This window comes from Bubalus kerabau, chromosome 1 (genome assembly GCF_029407905.1).
Source record: "Bubalus kerabau isolate K-KA32 ecotype Philippines breed swamp buffalo chromosome 1, PCC_UOA_SB_1v2, whole genome shotgun sequence".
Taxonomy (NCBI): Eukaryota; Metazoa; Chordata; class Mammalia; order Artiodactyla; family Bovidae; genus Bubalus; species Bubalus kerabau.
The window spans coordinates 195276844-195294539 of NC_073624.1; the positions used below are offsets into that span (position 1 = coordinate 195276844).

Genomic DNA, 17696 nt, shown 5'->3' on the forward strand with positions numbered 1-17696 from the left:
ACAAAATTAGAAACAACCTAATTTTCTAGAAATAGAAGACTGGAAAAAAAAATTTGGTATAATCATGCAATGGAATACCATGCATCAATTGAAAGTGATATTGTAGAAGAATACTTAGTGAACTTGAAAAGTGAAAGTGAAAATTGCTCAGTTGTGTCTGACTCTTTGAGACACCATGGATTATACAGTCCATGGAATTCCCCATGCCAAAATACTAGAATGGGTAGCCTTTCCCTTCTCCAGGGGATCTTCACAACCCAGGGATCAAACCCAAGTCTCCACATTGCAGGTGGATTCTTTACCAGCTGAGCCACAAGGGAAGTCCCAGTGAACTTGAAATGTTTGTAAATATTGTAACTGTAAAAAGTAGACTAAAAATATGTATCACATGATTCAACTTTAGCAACAGACTAGAATCAACTACATGAAAAGCTAAAAGCTAAGTCGCTTCAGTCATGTCCGACTCTGTGCGACCCCATGGACGGCAGCCCACCAGGCTCCTCCATCCCTGGGATTTTCCAGGCAAGAACACTGGAGTGGGTTGCCCTATCCTTCTCCAATGCATGAAAGTGAAAAGTAAAAGTGAAACTGTCATTAATTTAGGTTATAAATGACCTCATGTCAGCAACTGTATATGACTGACCCTAATGTGCGGGGGAGAGAGGAGAAGAGAGAAAATGAAAAAGACACAGAGACAGATACTGAAAAGCTCTGTGGTCATATGGGACCACTTGGTTATTCTGGATCTTAAGACTGTGTGATTTTTCTCTAATTCATCTGAATTAACTAGATTTTCTAAATTCTCTGCAATTGAATGTATCCTTCTGGTGGGAGGAGAAAAGCAAGCGAAAAGTTATGTTTTTAAATAGTTGCATCTGCTAAGGATTTGTATTGTGTCATGCTCTATGCTCCATGCTTTACCCACCTCCCTCTGGTCCTTACAGCACCAACAAAGTGGTATAATCATCACCTTTAGCACACAGAGGATATTTAGGATGAGAACATTTAGCTAAAACATCCAAAAACACTCAGCTGTGGCATCAGTATCCAAACCCAAGGTTGCCCACAAACAAAAGTCCAGACGCTTTTCACAAGGCCATTCTGCTCCTGAGGCAGTGAAATTAAGTATTTTGGTTAAACATAATACCTCACAATGATGTGTTTCATCTAATATGATCCATTAAGATGGAGCAGCCAATGATAAGACCTTCCACTGAGCAAGCTTATAGGGTGAGCCAGTGACTCAACAACGAGGGGCACTGAAAATAGGAAAATATCTCAGTAGTGAAAACATAGGGTGTTTCTCAAAGAGAAAATAAAATGAAGGGGATGGTCAGATCTGAAGAGCTTCTGTAAGTTGAAAACGATTCTGTGCAAACAAAAAAGCCAGTGAGCTCACTGTGAAAACAGTACTGATGCCTTTAGCTGAGTACTCTGACTGGAAAACTAGGGCCACACAGTACCTGGCACGAGGCTGCTCTCAAGATGCAGGTGGTGAGTGAGTGAAAGAGCACACACAGAACAGGGTAATAACTTGGACAAGCGGAGAGACCTGCAAAACCATCATCACAATTCTAGGTACATTCTCTCCTCCTAACCTACTTCAGGTCCGTCTAGTCAAGGCTATGGTTTTTCCTGTGGTCATGTATGAATGTGAGAGTTGGACTGTGAAGAAAGCTGAGCGCCGAAGAATTGATGCTTTTGAACTGTGGTGTTGGAGAAGACTCTTGAGAGTCCTTGGACTGCAAGGAGATCCAACCAGTCCATTCTGAAGGAGATCAGCCCTGGGATTTCTTTGGAAGGAATGATGCTAAGGCTGAAACTCCAGTACTTTGGCCACTTCGTGCGAAGAGTTGACTCATTGGATAAGATTCTGATGCTGGGAGGGATTGGGGGCAGGAGGAGAAGGGGCCGACAGAGGATGAGATGGCTGGATGGCATCACCGACTCGATGGACGTGAGTTTGAGTGAACTCCAGGAGTTGATGATGGACAGGGAGGCCTGGCGTGCTGCGATTCATGGTGTCGCAAAGAGTTGGACACGACTGAGCGACTGAACTGAACTGAACCGAACTGAACCTACTTCAAACCCTCAGTCTAGCTTTCCATGCAAAAAACAGGGAAAGAGAGAAGAGATTTGAAGATGCATTGAGTTTTGAGGATATGTCAGCATATGCAGCTATTTCATTTTATCCTCATAATAACTCAATGAGCTAGGTATAATTATTCCAACATACCATGTGAAAAATGGACTTAGATGATAATTTTCTCAAAGTCACTTAGCGTTCAAGTAGCAAAAGCAAGAGTTCAACCCAAACCCAGCAAGTCCTCCCAAGCTGTGATCTTGCACGTGCCCTGCAGACCATCCCATGTCACCAACACAATTATAGGACCTGCTACCAGTGCATGTTACTGGCTTTTGCCAGCTTTTCAAGGGGGAACAGTGTAGGACAAAAGTCACACAGGTGTTTTGAGAAGTAATACTTGTTTGCCTAAATGACAGTTCCCAGGTTCCAAAGTGTTAGTAGCAGGCTCATCAGAACCATTTGATAAGGAATGTTCCAACATGTCCACAGCCACACACGTATTGACAAAACCAAGGCCATAGGAAAAAATCTTTGAACAAATGAGAGATGGTTTAGTAAATCTCGTGGTTTTGTATAGACCAAGAATAAAGAAAGGAGAACAATTAGAGATACAGAGACATACTATAATGGAGAGAGACACCCGGAGGAAGGATCAAGGGCACGTTAATATACTGCTTTACCCAAAGGACTCCCTCATCAGGGGAAAAAAAAAAGGATGAAATCATTTTTCCCTGAGAGAAAAGAGTAATGTTTACCATCACATTCACCTTGTTATAAAATTCATCAATCACTTAGCTGGGGTACAATCACTTAACACTGGACAGGCCTGGACCTTCACGGGGACACTGCAACTTCTTAGCCATGAAATTTGAACAAGTTCCTGACTTTTATTATACTTAATTTTCTGTCAAATGGAGATGGTGAAACATACTAATTACCTCTAAAATACTTGTTGGTATGTGTGACACAGCACAGATCTGGTGGCAGCAGAAATTTTATTCCATGGTTGGCTCAGTGAAAAGTCCCAACCCTGAAAAAAACATCCTCCAGCTGTATATGAGGCCGGAATAACAGGCCTGTCGTTGGTTTGTATTGTTTGTTTGTCTTGCATGAATCATTCACGCCACAAAGGACAAGTTGGTTCTCACAATGTGAATTCCAAAAAACAACTTGCCCAGTAACTCCACAAAGTAAAAAATAAGCCCTGGTATCCCTCTTTTCATCCATTTTTTTTTTTTTTAATAAAGCTAATTGGAAAAAGCTCAGGCCTGGGATGAAACCCAGTGTTAATTTACATCCTATTCTTAATTGTCAATTAAAAACTGGATTTAGAAATTTCTCATTTGCTGATGATTAATGTGTCCAGAGGTGCAGGCTCATAAATGGAGCTCAGAAATGTAAAAGGATAAACTTAGAAACAAATATGTGAACTTCTTAGAAATCGTCCTCTTGGAGTAAAGAGGTAGATGGTGATAAATAGAATCTGGAGCATCTGCCATATTAGAAGGTGTCAATCCCAGGACTTGATTTTTCCCCAGCTTATCTACATCCACCAAGACCACAGAAACAGCCTTGAGACACATATTGAAGTATAATATACTTTCTTAAAACAACTGGTTCTGAATTATAGAGAACAACAAAAGGGCTCAATTCTGTGTACTTGTGTTAGGGCTAAACAAACCTTAGATGAACTAAGTAGTCCATTTTTTGTTCTGCGTTTTTCTTTTGTCTTAGTTTAATACTTCTGGAATCAAAGAAGTAAAATTGTGGAATTACATGGAGTTCAAGAACCTTGTGGATACATCTCTGCTGCTGCTGCTAAGTCATTTCAGTCGTGTCCAACTCTGTGCGACCCATCTCTACCAGACACTTAAAATGGGATAATGTATTGAATCTTAGAACTCATGTTTATCATAGGGAAAGTGATGTCAGTTTATAATACATAACTACCCTCACCAGGGTTGCTGTTTGAAGTAACTATGTCTATAAGTGCCCTTAACATCTAAATGTCAAGCATCTATTAGGTTATATCAGTCAGCTAGACAGACTTAAAAATACATTTTTACATGGAGTTTCACTGTGATGTTCTCCATTGACTTTAAGCACAGGATAATCTGTGATTATTAGAGAAATTAACAGGAAAGAAAATTCAGCCTTTCATAGTCTCATATGTAAACAAAGCACCAATAAGTCATTTTCAAGAAAGTGTCTCTATAGAGTGAGTAGCTTTTAGAAGAGACCAAAATAATTTTCTGCTGTCTCAAAGGATAGAAAAACACGATTCTTCCTGAAACATATACCCTTTCTTCCCAAGCCGTGGTTCCCTCGGGGTCTTTTATCTCCCTGTGATTTCATTCCTTGTGCCTCGGGCTAACAAGGCTATGCTGTGTCATTCCCTTTTGTTAATGTAGAAGAAAAGATCCTCATTCAAAACATCAAGTGCTTTAAAAATAAAACAAGTTTGTAAAGCTTCTCCATCCATGAAGAAGAACAATAAAAATGTATTTTCCAGATCCTCTGAAAGCACTGAAACCTCACGTCCTTCACATGTCAAAAAGCCGGCTGGAGAGCTGACCGCATGCCAGCAATCGCTGTTGACAGCGACCCAGTGCTGTTTATATTAATACTATTCAGTGGCTGAGAGAGAACCTTTATTCTTCTTCTTCAAAAAATGTTTATTAAATGAAGTTTGGAAGCATGAACTGTCTTTTTTTAACTACAGTGGATGCTTACCCCAAGCGATGAACCAGGGAAAAGGGTGTGAAATGTTTATTCTTTAATGTATCTAAATATAAATGTTGATGTCTCTCAACGAGAACATATTGATGACTCTATCCATGGTACAGGAAAATCTCCAGGATATAAATTGTAGGCTGGGATTTGTAAGGGATTTGGGGGGATTACATTTATATTCACTGAAGTCAAAAGCATAATAACCCCCTCGGGAGCCATTACAGGATATTTTGCTTTATAAAGTCTTGCCATAGTTTTGCTCTTTTGCTCATTCATTCTTTCCTAAGTTCTTTTTGTTGAGCACTTACTGTTGCTCCTCTCTAAGACCTGTCCTATAGCTTTCTCTATCTACTGGAAGAGGCTGGCCCACAGTGAGACTTATCAGAAAAGAACGTGCTTATAAGCCTTGCTTTGGTGTTGGAGAAGACTCTTGAGAGTCCCTTGGACAGCAAGGAGATCAAACCAGTCCATCCTAAAAGAAATCAACCCTGAATATTCACTGGAAGGACTGATGCTGAAGCTGAAGTTCCAATACTTTGGCCACCTGATGCGAATAGCCAACTCATTGGAAAGGACCCTGATACTGGGAAAGATTGAGGACAGGAGGAGAAGGGGACAACAGAGGATGAGATGATTGGATGGCACCCCTGATTCAATGGACATGAGTTCGAGCAAACTCCTGGAGATGGTGAAGGACAGGGAAGCCTGGAAGACTGAAATCCATGAGGACACAGAGTCAGACACGACTGAGGAGTTAAACAACAATAAGCCTTGCAGTGCACAGGATGCTCGAGGAACACAGAGGCCTTCAATCCATTGCCTTATATCCAGAGGCCTTATATCCTCTGGGCAGAGGAGAGCAAGGACGGCGGAAGGCTCCCAGAGGAGGAGGGCTGAAGGTGAGTACTGAAGGGCATGTACTCAGGACTACCACTGTGCAAATACTTATTACCTCCATCATAGATGTGGGAGTCTAAAAGGCCTTAAATGATCTGCTTAAACTCCAACAGTAAGGAAAGTTCAGGTCAGTTCAGTCGCTCAGTTGTGTCCGACTCTGCGACCCCATGAATCACAGCATGCCAGGCCTCCCTGTCCATCACCAACTCCCGGAGTTCACTCAGACTCACGTCCATTGAGTCAGTGATGCCATCCAGCCATCTCATCCTCTATCGTCCCCTTCTCCTCTTGCCCCCAATCCCTCCCAACACTGAAATCACTGGAGCCTGAGCTCGGTGATTTCGAAGGAAGGAAGGACCTCAGGTCATGCCCTTTTCTAGAAGACACTGGACCACTTCCTCCTTGACTCCTTTTGCCTATGTATTTGTAGATGGACTTCCAATCCTATTAAACTGAAAGCATTTGAAAAAAGAGGTAGAACCTTACTTATCCCTCGAATCTCCTGTTTATATCCATTACTGCTCCTGAAACATTTATGCCTTCATTCTTTCCTTCCACAAATATTTACTGAGAATCATTGGGTACCCAGAACTATGCTAGACATTAGGTGAATAAATTAGCTAGGCAGCAGTGAAGAAAACAGACAAAATTCATGTTTCTATGGGCCTCATATCCTGGAGGGAAATACAGACCAAAAAAGAAGTGAACAAATGAAATATTTTCAAATAGTGCCATAAAAAATTAAAAAGAAGATGTAATAGATAGTTATGGGGGAATATTCTTTATATAGAGTCAGGGAAAGCCACTCCTGGTGGCGACACTCAGTAAGTCCACTGGCCTTAAGAAGCCAGCCATGCAAAGTTCCAAGGAGGAGAGCATTTTCGTCAGAGAAAATATCAAGTGCAAAGGCAAAAATGGAACTACTGTGTTCCAGGAAAAAGAGGCAGAGGCTAAGCAGTGTGGTACCCTGCATGATTGGTGGGATGAAAAGGGGGCAGGAAGGTATGGACGGACAGATCAAACAGGGCTTGGTAGACTACATCAGGGCTTTGGCATTTATTCTAACAATAATGGGAAATACTGAGGAGTTTGCGGAAGGGGAGCAGCATGTTCTGAAGTACATTTTGACAAGATTACTCTGGTCTCAGTAGAGAGAACTGACCCCAGTGGGGCTTGAGTAGATGCAACAGTAGGGAAACTATAGTGATCACAATTAAGAGAGGATGATGGCTTGGATTTGAATAGCACCAGGAAAGAGTAGCAAAAGGTTAGATTTTTGAGGTTGAACCAGGATTTTCTGATAAACAGATATACAGGGCAATTACTCAAAGCTAAAAAAAAAAACAAACAGGAAAAAAATCAATAAATGATGTGTAGTGGAGTTAAATAAAATGACAGTCCAGCCTTGTATTTACAGCTTATGAACTGACTAGCGCGGGTAACATAAACATCTATAGTGTTCTCAGGACGCCCAGAGCAATACAAACCAGACATGAATTCATCTGGTAAGGACATTCATGGTCAGAGGTTGGTAAAAAAACAACACCAGAGGCTCTGTCTGGGGAGCCTCTTGGCAAGCAACTGTGAAGGAAGAGAGGCTCCTGCTCAAGAAGGGTGTGGCCTGCAGGGCAAAATGTGTGTGTGCACAGGTGCTAAGTCATGTCCGACTCTGAGACCCCATGGACTGTAGCCCACCAGGCTCCTCTGTCCATGGGATTTTCCATGCAAGAAATACTAGAGTGTGTTGCCATTTTCCTTCTCCAGGGGATCGTCCCAACTCAGGGATGGAACGCACATCTCTGGTATCTCCTGCACTGGCTGGTGGATTCTTTACCACTGAGTGCGTCACCTAGAAATGAGATATCCACAAAGAGCCGCTCCATCTATTCTCTAGTCCACAGATTGGATTGATTCCAAGTCTGGTGGGAGGCACATTTGTTACACAAGGAATTGTTAAGTAAGTAGGACTTCTCTGGTGGTTCAAATGGTAAACAATCTGCCTGCAATGCAGGAGACCCAGGTTCGATCCCTGGGTCGGGAAGATCCACTGGAGAAGGGAATGGCAACCCACTCTGGTATTCTTGCCTGGAGAATCCCCACAGATAGAGGAGCCTAGCAGGCTACTGTTCATAGGTTCGTAGAGTTGGACAGGACTGAGTGACTAACACATTCACATAATTTATTGAGCCGTTATCATGCCGCCAGGCACAGTGCTGAGTGCTGAGTACTCAGCAGGTATTGTATCATTTAATTCTCATAAGTATATGACATAGATACTTTGAAACTTCTTTTAAGCTTAGCAAAGTGAGGCATCGAAACAGCACAGAATTGAGAACCATGAAGTCTACTGCTGTTCAGTTCCAAAAGGGAGTTGGGTGAGTAGAAGTGGAAGAGATGGTCTGCCCCTCCAAAGAGGAACCAACAACAGCTCAGATTTCAGACTTTCACGAAGGCAAAATCAGCAGTTTCTGTGTGTGACCGCTATCACTCACGCAGTCCATCAGTGAAATTGCTTTCATGCAGTTCTGATGAAACATTCATTCTGAGCTCAGTCCTTCCCACCTGCTATCAATGTCTGGCCCCCAGGCCAGTGAACCCAAATGATCCACTCTTATTCCTGCTGCTCCATCAACCTGATTTCTAAAGCAATTCTGACAGTGCGATGGGGATGTTAACAACTTGCCACAAGGATTGGGCTCCAGTAACTTCTCTCCCCAGACAACATCGATCCTCCATTGTATCCAGTCAATAGACCTTCACATCAACAGACCTTGCTGGCAAACAAGTCAGCTTTTTGTGCCTTTCAATTTCTGGCTTGTAATATCTTTCAAATGGATTCCCCCATTCGAATATGCTGCAGGCAAATTCTTATTACTTACTCCAAGCAGCACAGCATGTTTGCTTTATCTAAAAGGTTATCTGTGTTCTTAATGCTGTATTGGAAATGTTTGGGCAAATTTGGCCTCCTAGGCATGTTTTCACTAATTCTAAGTACATTTAACCAGAAATGCTATTGATGACTAAATAAACCTCAGTTTGGATATTTTAGACCAAAATTAATTTCCATTTTTTGCTTCTACTTGGTACTAGTGTCAAAAGTCTGGGGAACAAGCATTTGAGAACTATTTGCTGGCTGCTGGCTGACTTAGGATATGTGTCTCTGTGTGTTTCTGGATATGCCCTCTCACCAGAGGAGAAATAAATTTCACTATAGACCTTTAGAAAATCACAAATAGAATTATATGGGCTGAGAGAACAAATGTGTTATTGCTACTCATACAAAAGGTTTAAAGGGTTTCTGAAACAAAGAAAGGTCTTGGGGGTTGCAGACACATATTTATGAGAGTAAATCACACACAAAATCATAGGTTTGAAAGGGAAGATACATATAATCTGGTCCAACATCCTTAATGTTACAAATGAGGAAATTACAAATTACTAAGGCATCCAAACAAATTGGTGTCATTTTAAATGCCATGTTTGTACACGCTCCACATCTCTCAGGAACTTCCCTTCGTTATTTTGTCTGGTGGTGTCAGTCCTGTCTCCTGCTGTCATTCCCCTTGGCATCCCTGAACTCGTCACCTTCATGAAACCTCCTTTCCCACTTCAGAAGGCACCATACCCTTGTGGTTAAAATTACTGGCTCTGAATGAGATGCAAGTCCAGCTCCATTCTTTACCAGAAGTACAAACGTAGGCCAGACACTTAACTTTTCTGTGCCTCCATTTTCTCATCTGTAAAATAGGAACAAGAATCATAACTCTCTCATCTTGTTGAGCATTGAATGAGGTTATTTCCTATAAAGCCCTTGCAATAAAGCTTGGCACATAGGAAGCACCCATTAATGATGATGCTGTCTTCATCAACGTGTCTAACTTCTGCTCCTCTTGGTATCAGCAGGTCACCTCTTCTCTAGTTCACCAAAAGAAGAAAGGTCACCAAATATGAATTTGCTCAGATCCTCCTCCCCACGGCCCATGAGCTCCTGAGCCCAGAAACCTATCCACATGCTGCCAGCCACTCTTTCCTCCCTCATTCTGTTGGGAACCGGAAATACTTTGTACTTCAATCCTTCCATCAGAGTCAGGATGCCATCTGTCTTCTCAGGAGCCATGTTCCCTCATTTAAATGACCTCTCAATTAAACCTCCAGACTTTCCCTCTCTTACTACCCTCTCAGCCTCTTTAACCTTCAAACACAATCAAAAGCAAACACTCACTCACAAAACTTGCTCCTGAGCTTGCATCTGTCTTTCACTAACTCCCTGTCTCTTTGCTCCTTCTTTTTGACCTTCCAGCCAAGTTTCCAGAAGATGAGTCTATGCCTTAGCATCTTTGCATCACTCCTTACCACACAGCAGTCTGATTTCTGTTTCCAGCACTACATCAGGTCCTTCTTTTTAGTCCACCCAGAACATCTCTCACTGATCTACCCAGCACCATTTCTGGCTCCTTCCATCCACCTCTTCTCCTGAGGCTGTTCTCTTTCCCAGGACAAGACACTTACATGCCTGTCTACTTTCCTATGGGCTTCGATCTCTGTGGGTCCAGCAACTGTCAATGGTTTCTCTAACCCAGCATCCAGCACAGTTCCTTGCACACGGTAATCAATGAAAGTTCACATCAGGAACATATGAATGACCTTCTCAGAGTCACACATTCTATCTCGTTAAATGAAACAAACGTTCACTGTGCTCCAGTCACATGACAGCAGAGTGAAGGCTAAAGAGATTAATAATACACAGACCCTACCCTCCAGGAGTTATCATCTAGTGAGAGAAGAGAAATCCAGGATTGACCAACAGACCCAAGATATTGATGGGGTAGAACAGAGAGAGAATAGGAAAGAGGAGGAAAGAAAGAAGTGGAGGGAAGATAGATTAACATCATATAGGCTAGGCCATACATCAGGATGCCAATAAACATAAAATATGTGTATGCTTTTTTAAAAAATCATTTAATCAAATTTAAAAAGAAGCAATATGCCTAAGTCTAGTTGAATAAATCATGATTTCACTCCAAGCAAACAAACTCTGCTCAGTTCTCTCACACACCTGATTTTTCATACAGAGGATACATTGAGACTCAGGAACACTGACCATATAACACAAATAGGAATCTGTCCATCAGCTGACAAGGTGAACAGTCATACCAAATCTCCAAAGGCGGCCTTTGTAAACTTGTGCTTGGGAAGGTAACTGTCAGGCTTAATCTCCCATGTATATACCAAGAAGGAAAAAATATACAAGACAGATAGTTGTGTGTGACAGTTATCAATTTATTCATTTTAAACTCATAATGTAAATAAAAGGAGCCATTCTTCTGGTCGGAATGACTTATCCTGATCATCAAGGGGGAATTAGGTTGCTGCTACATAGTGGGAGAAAGCTGAACTCCGTCTGAAACCCAAGGGATTCTTTGGGGCACCTCTTGGAACTCGCATGCCGAGTAGTAAAGCTTAATGGAAAGGTCAATGACCAAAAAAATGCAGGACAACTGAGAATTCAGGAGTGGAGGTTTGAGTCATTCCTCCAGGCAAAGAACCCCAAGCATCTGAGGTCTGGGCTGAGAAGGGAGATATCCAAAATGGGGAAGAAAGAGTCCATACACACAAGTACAGCCTGTGAGTCATTATAGAAAAGAGTTCTCTTTGCTTGCGACATCTACAGGTTTATTTGTAGAAGCTATTTTTTCTTCTGCTTCTTTGTATTTTATCTTATATAAAATAAAAGTTGTTGGAAGGTAATTTTACTATCTAGGTAACAAAATATTTGACTTCCTTGGTGGCTCAGGAATAAAGAACTTGCCTGCCAATGTAGGAGACGTGGGTTTGATCCCTGGGTTAGGAAGATCCCCTGGAGATGAAAATGGCAATCCATTCTAGTATTCCTGCCTAGGAAATCCCATGGACAGAGGAGCCTGACAGGCTACAGTCCATGGGGTTTCAAAAGAGTCGGACATAGCAACTAAACAACAGCAACAACAAAATATTCAGTGTAACTTCATAAGAATTTCAGGAAAATTTAACATAACAAGCACAGGATACTATAACTGTTGGTACCTGCATCTCTTTATTTTGAGAAAAGAGCAAAAAGCATCCTAACTTGTAAGATGGCAGGCTGTGTTTTATTAGATGGAAATGCTGAGTTGCTTTGTTTATCTGCAAGAATTCAAATGCGTATAGAAAGGTGTACAGGAGACCTAAGGACCCAAAGGAGTAGACTGGACGTACTTTATTGCCTCTCAGTGCTAAAGTTATCCTCCATTTTTATCTACAAAATGGATATGGGCCATGTAAATAGCCTTCCTTGCCAGCTGGCTGACTGCTAAGCACTTTCCTAGGGTGCTGAGAGACACTGCAAGAGGAAGGTGTTTCGCATCGTGTTTCTAGTGTGCCAGCCCAGCTGACTCCTGAAGTGCCTGCTCCTCCAGCATGGGCAACTTCTTCAATATTCAGCTCCTACAGTGCCCTGTGACGAGCAGCACCCATTAGCTAGCAACATCCCGGGCACCTCCCTTGGGCTACCAGTAACAGAGTGTTTCTGATAAGACATGCCTCCAGAACAGCTTTCTCAAGCATCCTATAGAACAGATTTCTAGCAAGTTCCAGACAGCAGATTTCCAGCAAGTCCCACAGCAGCCTCTACCATTCAGTAAGCTGTGGCTGTGTTCTCATAAGGTCTATACCATACCCCTACTGGGGCTTCCTCTTTGTGTGTTATATCTCAGCCCTGGGAGTATGGGTGTTCCTTATATTTGCCATTCTTGTATTCCTTTCAGTGTTATCTACTTTCTACTAGCCAATGCCCACAACAATTTCTTGTTACAGCTAATAATTCCTTTTAATAAACCTTCCCTGCTCAAGTTACAATATTTTCCAGGAGCAATGAGCATCTCCAGTATCCAGATCTTGGTTTCTAAATATGATTCTTTAATGACTCATTCTAGGACTGAAGTAGGAAAAACACAAAGTGAAACTGGAGAATCCTACAGTAGCAGAAAGTAAGGAAGTGCTCAAAAGACAGAACAAAACATAAGAGCCAAACAAAAGGACCACGGCCTGTCAAAAGGACAAAGAAGCCACCTGAAACAACACCCGATTGCCAAATCTAGAGCAATTTAAGCAATGAAATAATATATTGATTTTTCATATAAATATATATAAGCCCACACTGATATAAATAACTGACTAAATGGGACAGAATAAATAAATCTTCTTTACAGATGAATTCCAAATAACATACATAGACAATCTCTCCTCCCAAAACCATGGAGCTTAATCCCTACCATTCACCCTTGAGGGTAGACTAGACTTAGTGACTTATTTCTGGAGAATAGAAATGGGAAAGAGAAAAATAATAACTTTATGTGGAGAAACCTGGCAAACACTACACATCACTAAATGATGAAGGTTAACCGAGTGATGACATCATCGGTGATGTCATGTGAATATCATCACACCCCTGGTAGAATGTCATGAGGTGGGTACTTCAACTGTGTGGTATTCTTTTAAAAACTTGTACCCCTAGTCTAGTCATGAGGAAAACACAAACTGAGAGACATTCTGCAGGATTCCTGGCTAGTTGTTGTCAAGGTTATGAAAAACAAAGGCTGAGTAATTGTCACAGACCAGAGGGGATGGGAGAGACATGACAATGCAGTGTAGTGACCAGGACTGGATCTTGGAAAAGAAAGAGGACTTTAATAAAAAAAATAATAATAATGAAATTCAAACAAAGTCTAGAGTTTAACAGCAATATACTAGTAGTGAACTAACTAGTAGTGCATTCAGGTCAATTTCTTTTTGCAATTAGTTTTGCCAAGCTAATGCTAACTTAAGATGTTAAAGGGAAAACCAGGTGTGGGTATATGGAAACTCTCTACTATCTTGTAACTTTACTGAAATTGTTCCAAAATGAAAGGTTTATTTGAAAAAATTATTGCAATTTCTGTCTCCTGATTGGACCCTGACTAATACAAGGAACTGATCTAACTAAAAAAGAAATCATTTTCTCAATCTAACACATAGTATCAAATATATGAATAATGATAACCAGAGAGGAGGGTACAGAGAGAGAAAAATCCTTGGGACCTAGGTCATTTTAACTCTGCTACTTAATAGGTTACTAGGGTATGCATTTGCTTCAAGAATTATTTGGATGAACAATCCTGGATGCTTGGGGCTGGTGCACTGGGAGACCCAGAGGGATGGTATGGGGAGGGAGGAGGGAGGAGGCTTCAGGATGGGGAACACGTGTATACCTGTGGCAGATTCATGTTGCTATATGGCAAAACCAATACAATATTGTAAAGTTAAAAAATAAAATAAAAAAAAAATATATATATATAAAAAGAATTATTTGGCTGAGAGTATTAAATCACACACCTCCTAATGAGGCATATTAGGGTAACAACTACAGACAAAACCCAGGTAACAAAATTCAGTGCTCTGACTCAGAACAGAATGTAGGTGCTTAAAAAAGGTGTCAGAAATGTTTTCTCAGATATCTGTCCATGTTTATTGATGCTTCTGTTCATGATAATACCAAAACATGAGCTGTGGAGAATAAACTAAAAGTCACCTCAGTATCTTCACCCAGAATTGAAAGAACATGTGTTTCTTTCTAGAAGAATTCTGGAGGCTTCATTAAATAGTTGGTCAATTCCAAAATAAAGCAACAGTTAAGTTTCTAGAAGGCCTAAGTCAGTTCTAGAGGGTCTGAAACCCATGTTGGCTTTCCTTTCATTTATACACACTTCAGCCTGATCTCTTAGCACGAGGTAAGCTGCAGCTCTTAGGGGACAAAGTGTGACTATGACTAAAATTATTCCACAACTTTCCCCCTGAAATTAGAAATAACAAATCTCATTTTTCAGATGAAGAATACAGCCACTCTTCTCTTCCTCAATGGTTTATACAATAATGTTATTTTTCTTCTAAATGTGTAGGCACAACTGATCTTTAAGCAGGAAAAGCCAGTGAAAGCAACATTGCATTTGAGGTCAGTTGGCCAAAAAATGGACTTGAGCCAGATCCCACATCCTAAACATTTTGCCTCAACAGTGTGAACAAGATGCCTACTCTCCTCTTGATCTCCAGCAGAAGCCAAACAAAACCCTGCAAGACAGTTACCCATTGGAATGGGAACCCTGTCAGGGACAGAGAGACATGCACACACACTCCCTAAGACACAATAAAAAGGCTCTTTCACATGGAATCTTCTGTGCACAGATAGCACAGGACCTCCCCTGGAGATTGATGCTGTTTTAGAGACAGCCAGGAAATCACAAGCCTAAAACAAAGTAGTTTTAACAAGATAAAGAATAACGTCCCCAATTCCAAAGGGAAGCAAGTAAAAATTCTTAAAACCAGCTTATCTATTATACATAGCCTGATGTTCTTTTTGACTGGTTTCAGAAATTCTTTGGTGGCAACGAGGACAAATCTGTATTGTCATGAGAGCTTGGTAATTTGAAAACTATGATTTCCTTTCTCTAAATGTTAACATTTCATGCATTACAATTGAGTTGCACTTGAGCGCTTTCTCACATTTTTCAAGGCAAAATGAAGTATAAAGGAACAGGAAGAGTACACAATTACATGCGCAGCAAGGAGTTAGCCAGAAAACTTAAGTTTTAACTGTGAAATTTAGAAAAGCAACTGTATTACATGACATTCCATCATTTAATCCTCATAATCATGAATACAGGATTTTAAGTGCAATTTGTTTATCATCCACAACACCATCATCTTAGAATTATAATTCTAATACAATGGAGACAAATTATATATTATGAATTAGTACCTAAATGGTCATGAATTTTCATTTATTACCAGTAATTCACCCCAGTTATCTGAGAAAGTACTTATTATTGGTACCTCAGAATTCAGAGATAAATAAACAAGTTAAGCATTGAAAATATCAATTTTGCTTCTGCTTCAAAACCAACAAGTGGTAAATTGTCACCACCAAGAAAATATATTAGATATATGAACAAGTAAAAACAGATGTCAGAAAACAATAGCTGTGTTACCACAACTGCCTTTTACTGAATGAAGGAATCTGAATTCTGGATCCTACTCTGGAATATGTATTCATATTCATAGAAGTATCAGAATCAGATTACTGAGATCTCCTGCTTTCCAAGTGCCTTTCTTTATACTCTATTCACAACAGTTCTATGTATAATACATGTCAAGATTTCAAAGAAACACTATTTGTGAGCTGGGTTGGGGATCCACACCACACTCTGCATTGGGCTGCAGAGGGAAACCCATGGAGACAAGGGGCTCACACAGCAAAAACATCCTGAGACAGACAACGGCAGGTGCACACTTACCACTGGAGCAGTTGGTCCCACCCCAGCCAGGCTCACACTGACAGGTGTTTGGAGCAATGCAGCGACCATGGACACATTTATCAGCACAGTGGGCTGTCGGAGAGAAAAATCAATCAAATAAGGAAAGTTGGCACAAGAAAAAAAACCCAACAACACAGCTGTTTCACATATCAGTCTCAAGTATCGCTTAAAAACAACATGCATGCTTGATAATTTTCTTCATTCCATTCCTCAGGCCTCTTGCAGTCCTCTGTGTAACCAAACAATTCCACTTCTTATTTTGATACCTCCAAATACATGCCTTCATTTCTACTATTTAATTCTACTTCATGCTAAGTTAGGAAAGAAGTTTCAAGGAAAACTGCCTGATCTACTTTTAAAAAAATTATCAATGACTACCAAATACATCCTCTTTGTTTCAGCAGACACATATGTGGATGCACAAACATACCACAAAGCAAGATCTCAGGACTCCAAGGCAACAGAGGAGACCGAAAGGTATTCCTTTCACATAATACCTTTACTAGAAACAGCAGTCAAATTTCTTTGTGCATGTGTTATTCATAACTATGACACAGCAGAGCTAGATATCCTCTGTTGAGGAGAATAGCTGAAAAATGTCATCCAGGTCTTTAGGAAATAGTAAATCTCACTTCCCATTTCATTACTGCATATCATTGGTATGACCCAACCTGTGAAGATAGGGATATCATTGCAAACATGAGCAGATGGGTAGTCTGATGATTTCCAAAACAAAGCTCAATGGATAGAGAGAAGGGGACATCAGAAAGATGCAGTGTTGAACGTCAGTGTCACTCACATGGTTAAACCTTCTTTAAAGTATCTGGATATATGAGTAATTGTGAAAACACTTCAGAAGAGTTTGGATTTAAGATCTTCCAAAATTTTACTTAAGGATGGTATAAGCTGTCCTATGCTTGAGAGATAAGTTTTATTAATTCATTTGTTATTATCAAAATAAAATGGAGCTACTGCCCAATCATAAAATACCAACAAGCAAAATAAACCTGTCTCTTAAGCAAAAAAAAGATAATCATAATATTGTTCAATTTACATTTCCTCAATAAAATGGGAAAAAATCTTTCTGTGTCATTAAATATCTTTAGTGTGATTTATATACTGTTGTAAGTCTACATTGTGTATATATTTATTATATATAAGATACACACACACACCCATATATATTGTTGAGCCAAAAGTGATCATCACTTTTAAGGTTTTTATCAAGAAAATTCAGACATGAAGAGATATAAGGAAAAGACATTTTAGGTGAAGAGAAAGCAAAAGCAAGAGTAGAAGGAAAAATAAGTGGAAGTGAGAAGATCTGTGTGGGTGCAGTGTTTGGAGCAATATCTTTGGAAAGAGAGAGAGATACTTTGAAAATCAAAGTAAAGTATCAGGACTTGATTCTGAGAATTAGTGGAGAATATTCTAAAGAAAGATATAAATTTGTTACAAGAAACCATCAGGTAGGTCAGCTGATGAGGACACTGCAACAGAATACAGTGATCAAAATTTCAGGAAATAAAAGTCTACATCCTATTACCAGAATAATTCCTTAATACCCAAGCAATTTGGTGAGGGGTACCAGCCATATGAGCTAGAGATTTTGACAC

The 17696-nt window shown here is 40.4% G+C and overlaps 1 protein-coding gene across 2 annotated transcripts in view; it reads right to left on the reverse strand.

Moving 5' to 3' along the window:
- The window catches only part of MEGF10 (multiple EGF like domains 10), a 182341-nt gene that overhangs the window by 67093 nt on the left and 97552 nt on the right, over nt 1-17696 (reverse strand). For both annotated transcript variants that reach the window (XM_055548656.1, XM_055548645.1), the window contains exon 5: nt 16060-16152. In XM_055548656.1, the coding sequence (XP_055404631.1) occupies nt 16060-16152 (93 nt within the window). The remainder of the gene's footprint in view (nt 1-16059; nt 16153-17696) is intronic.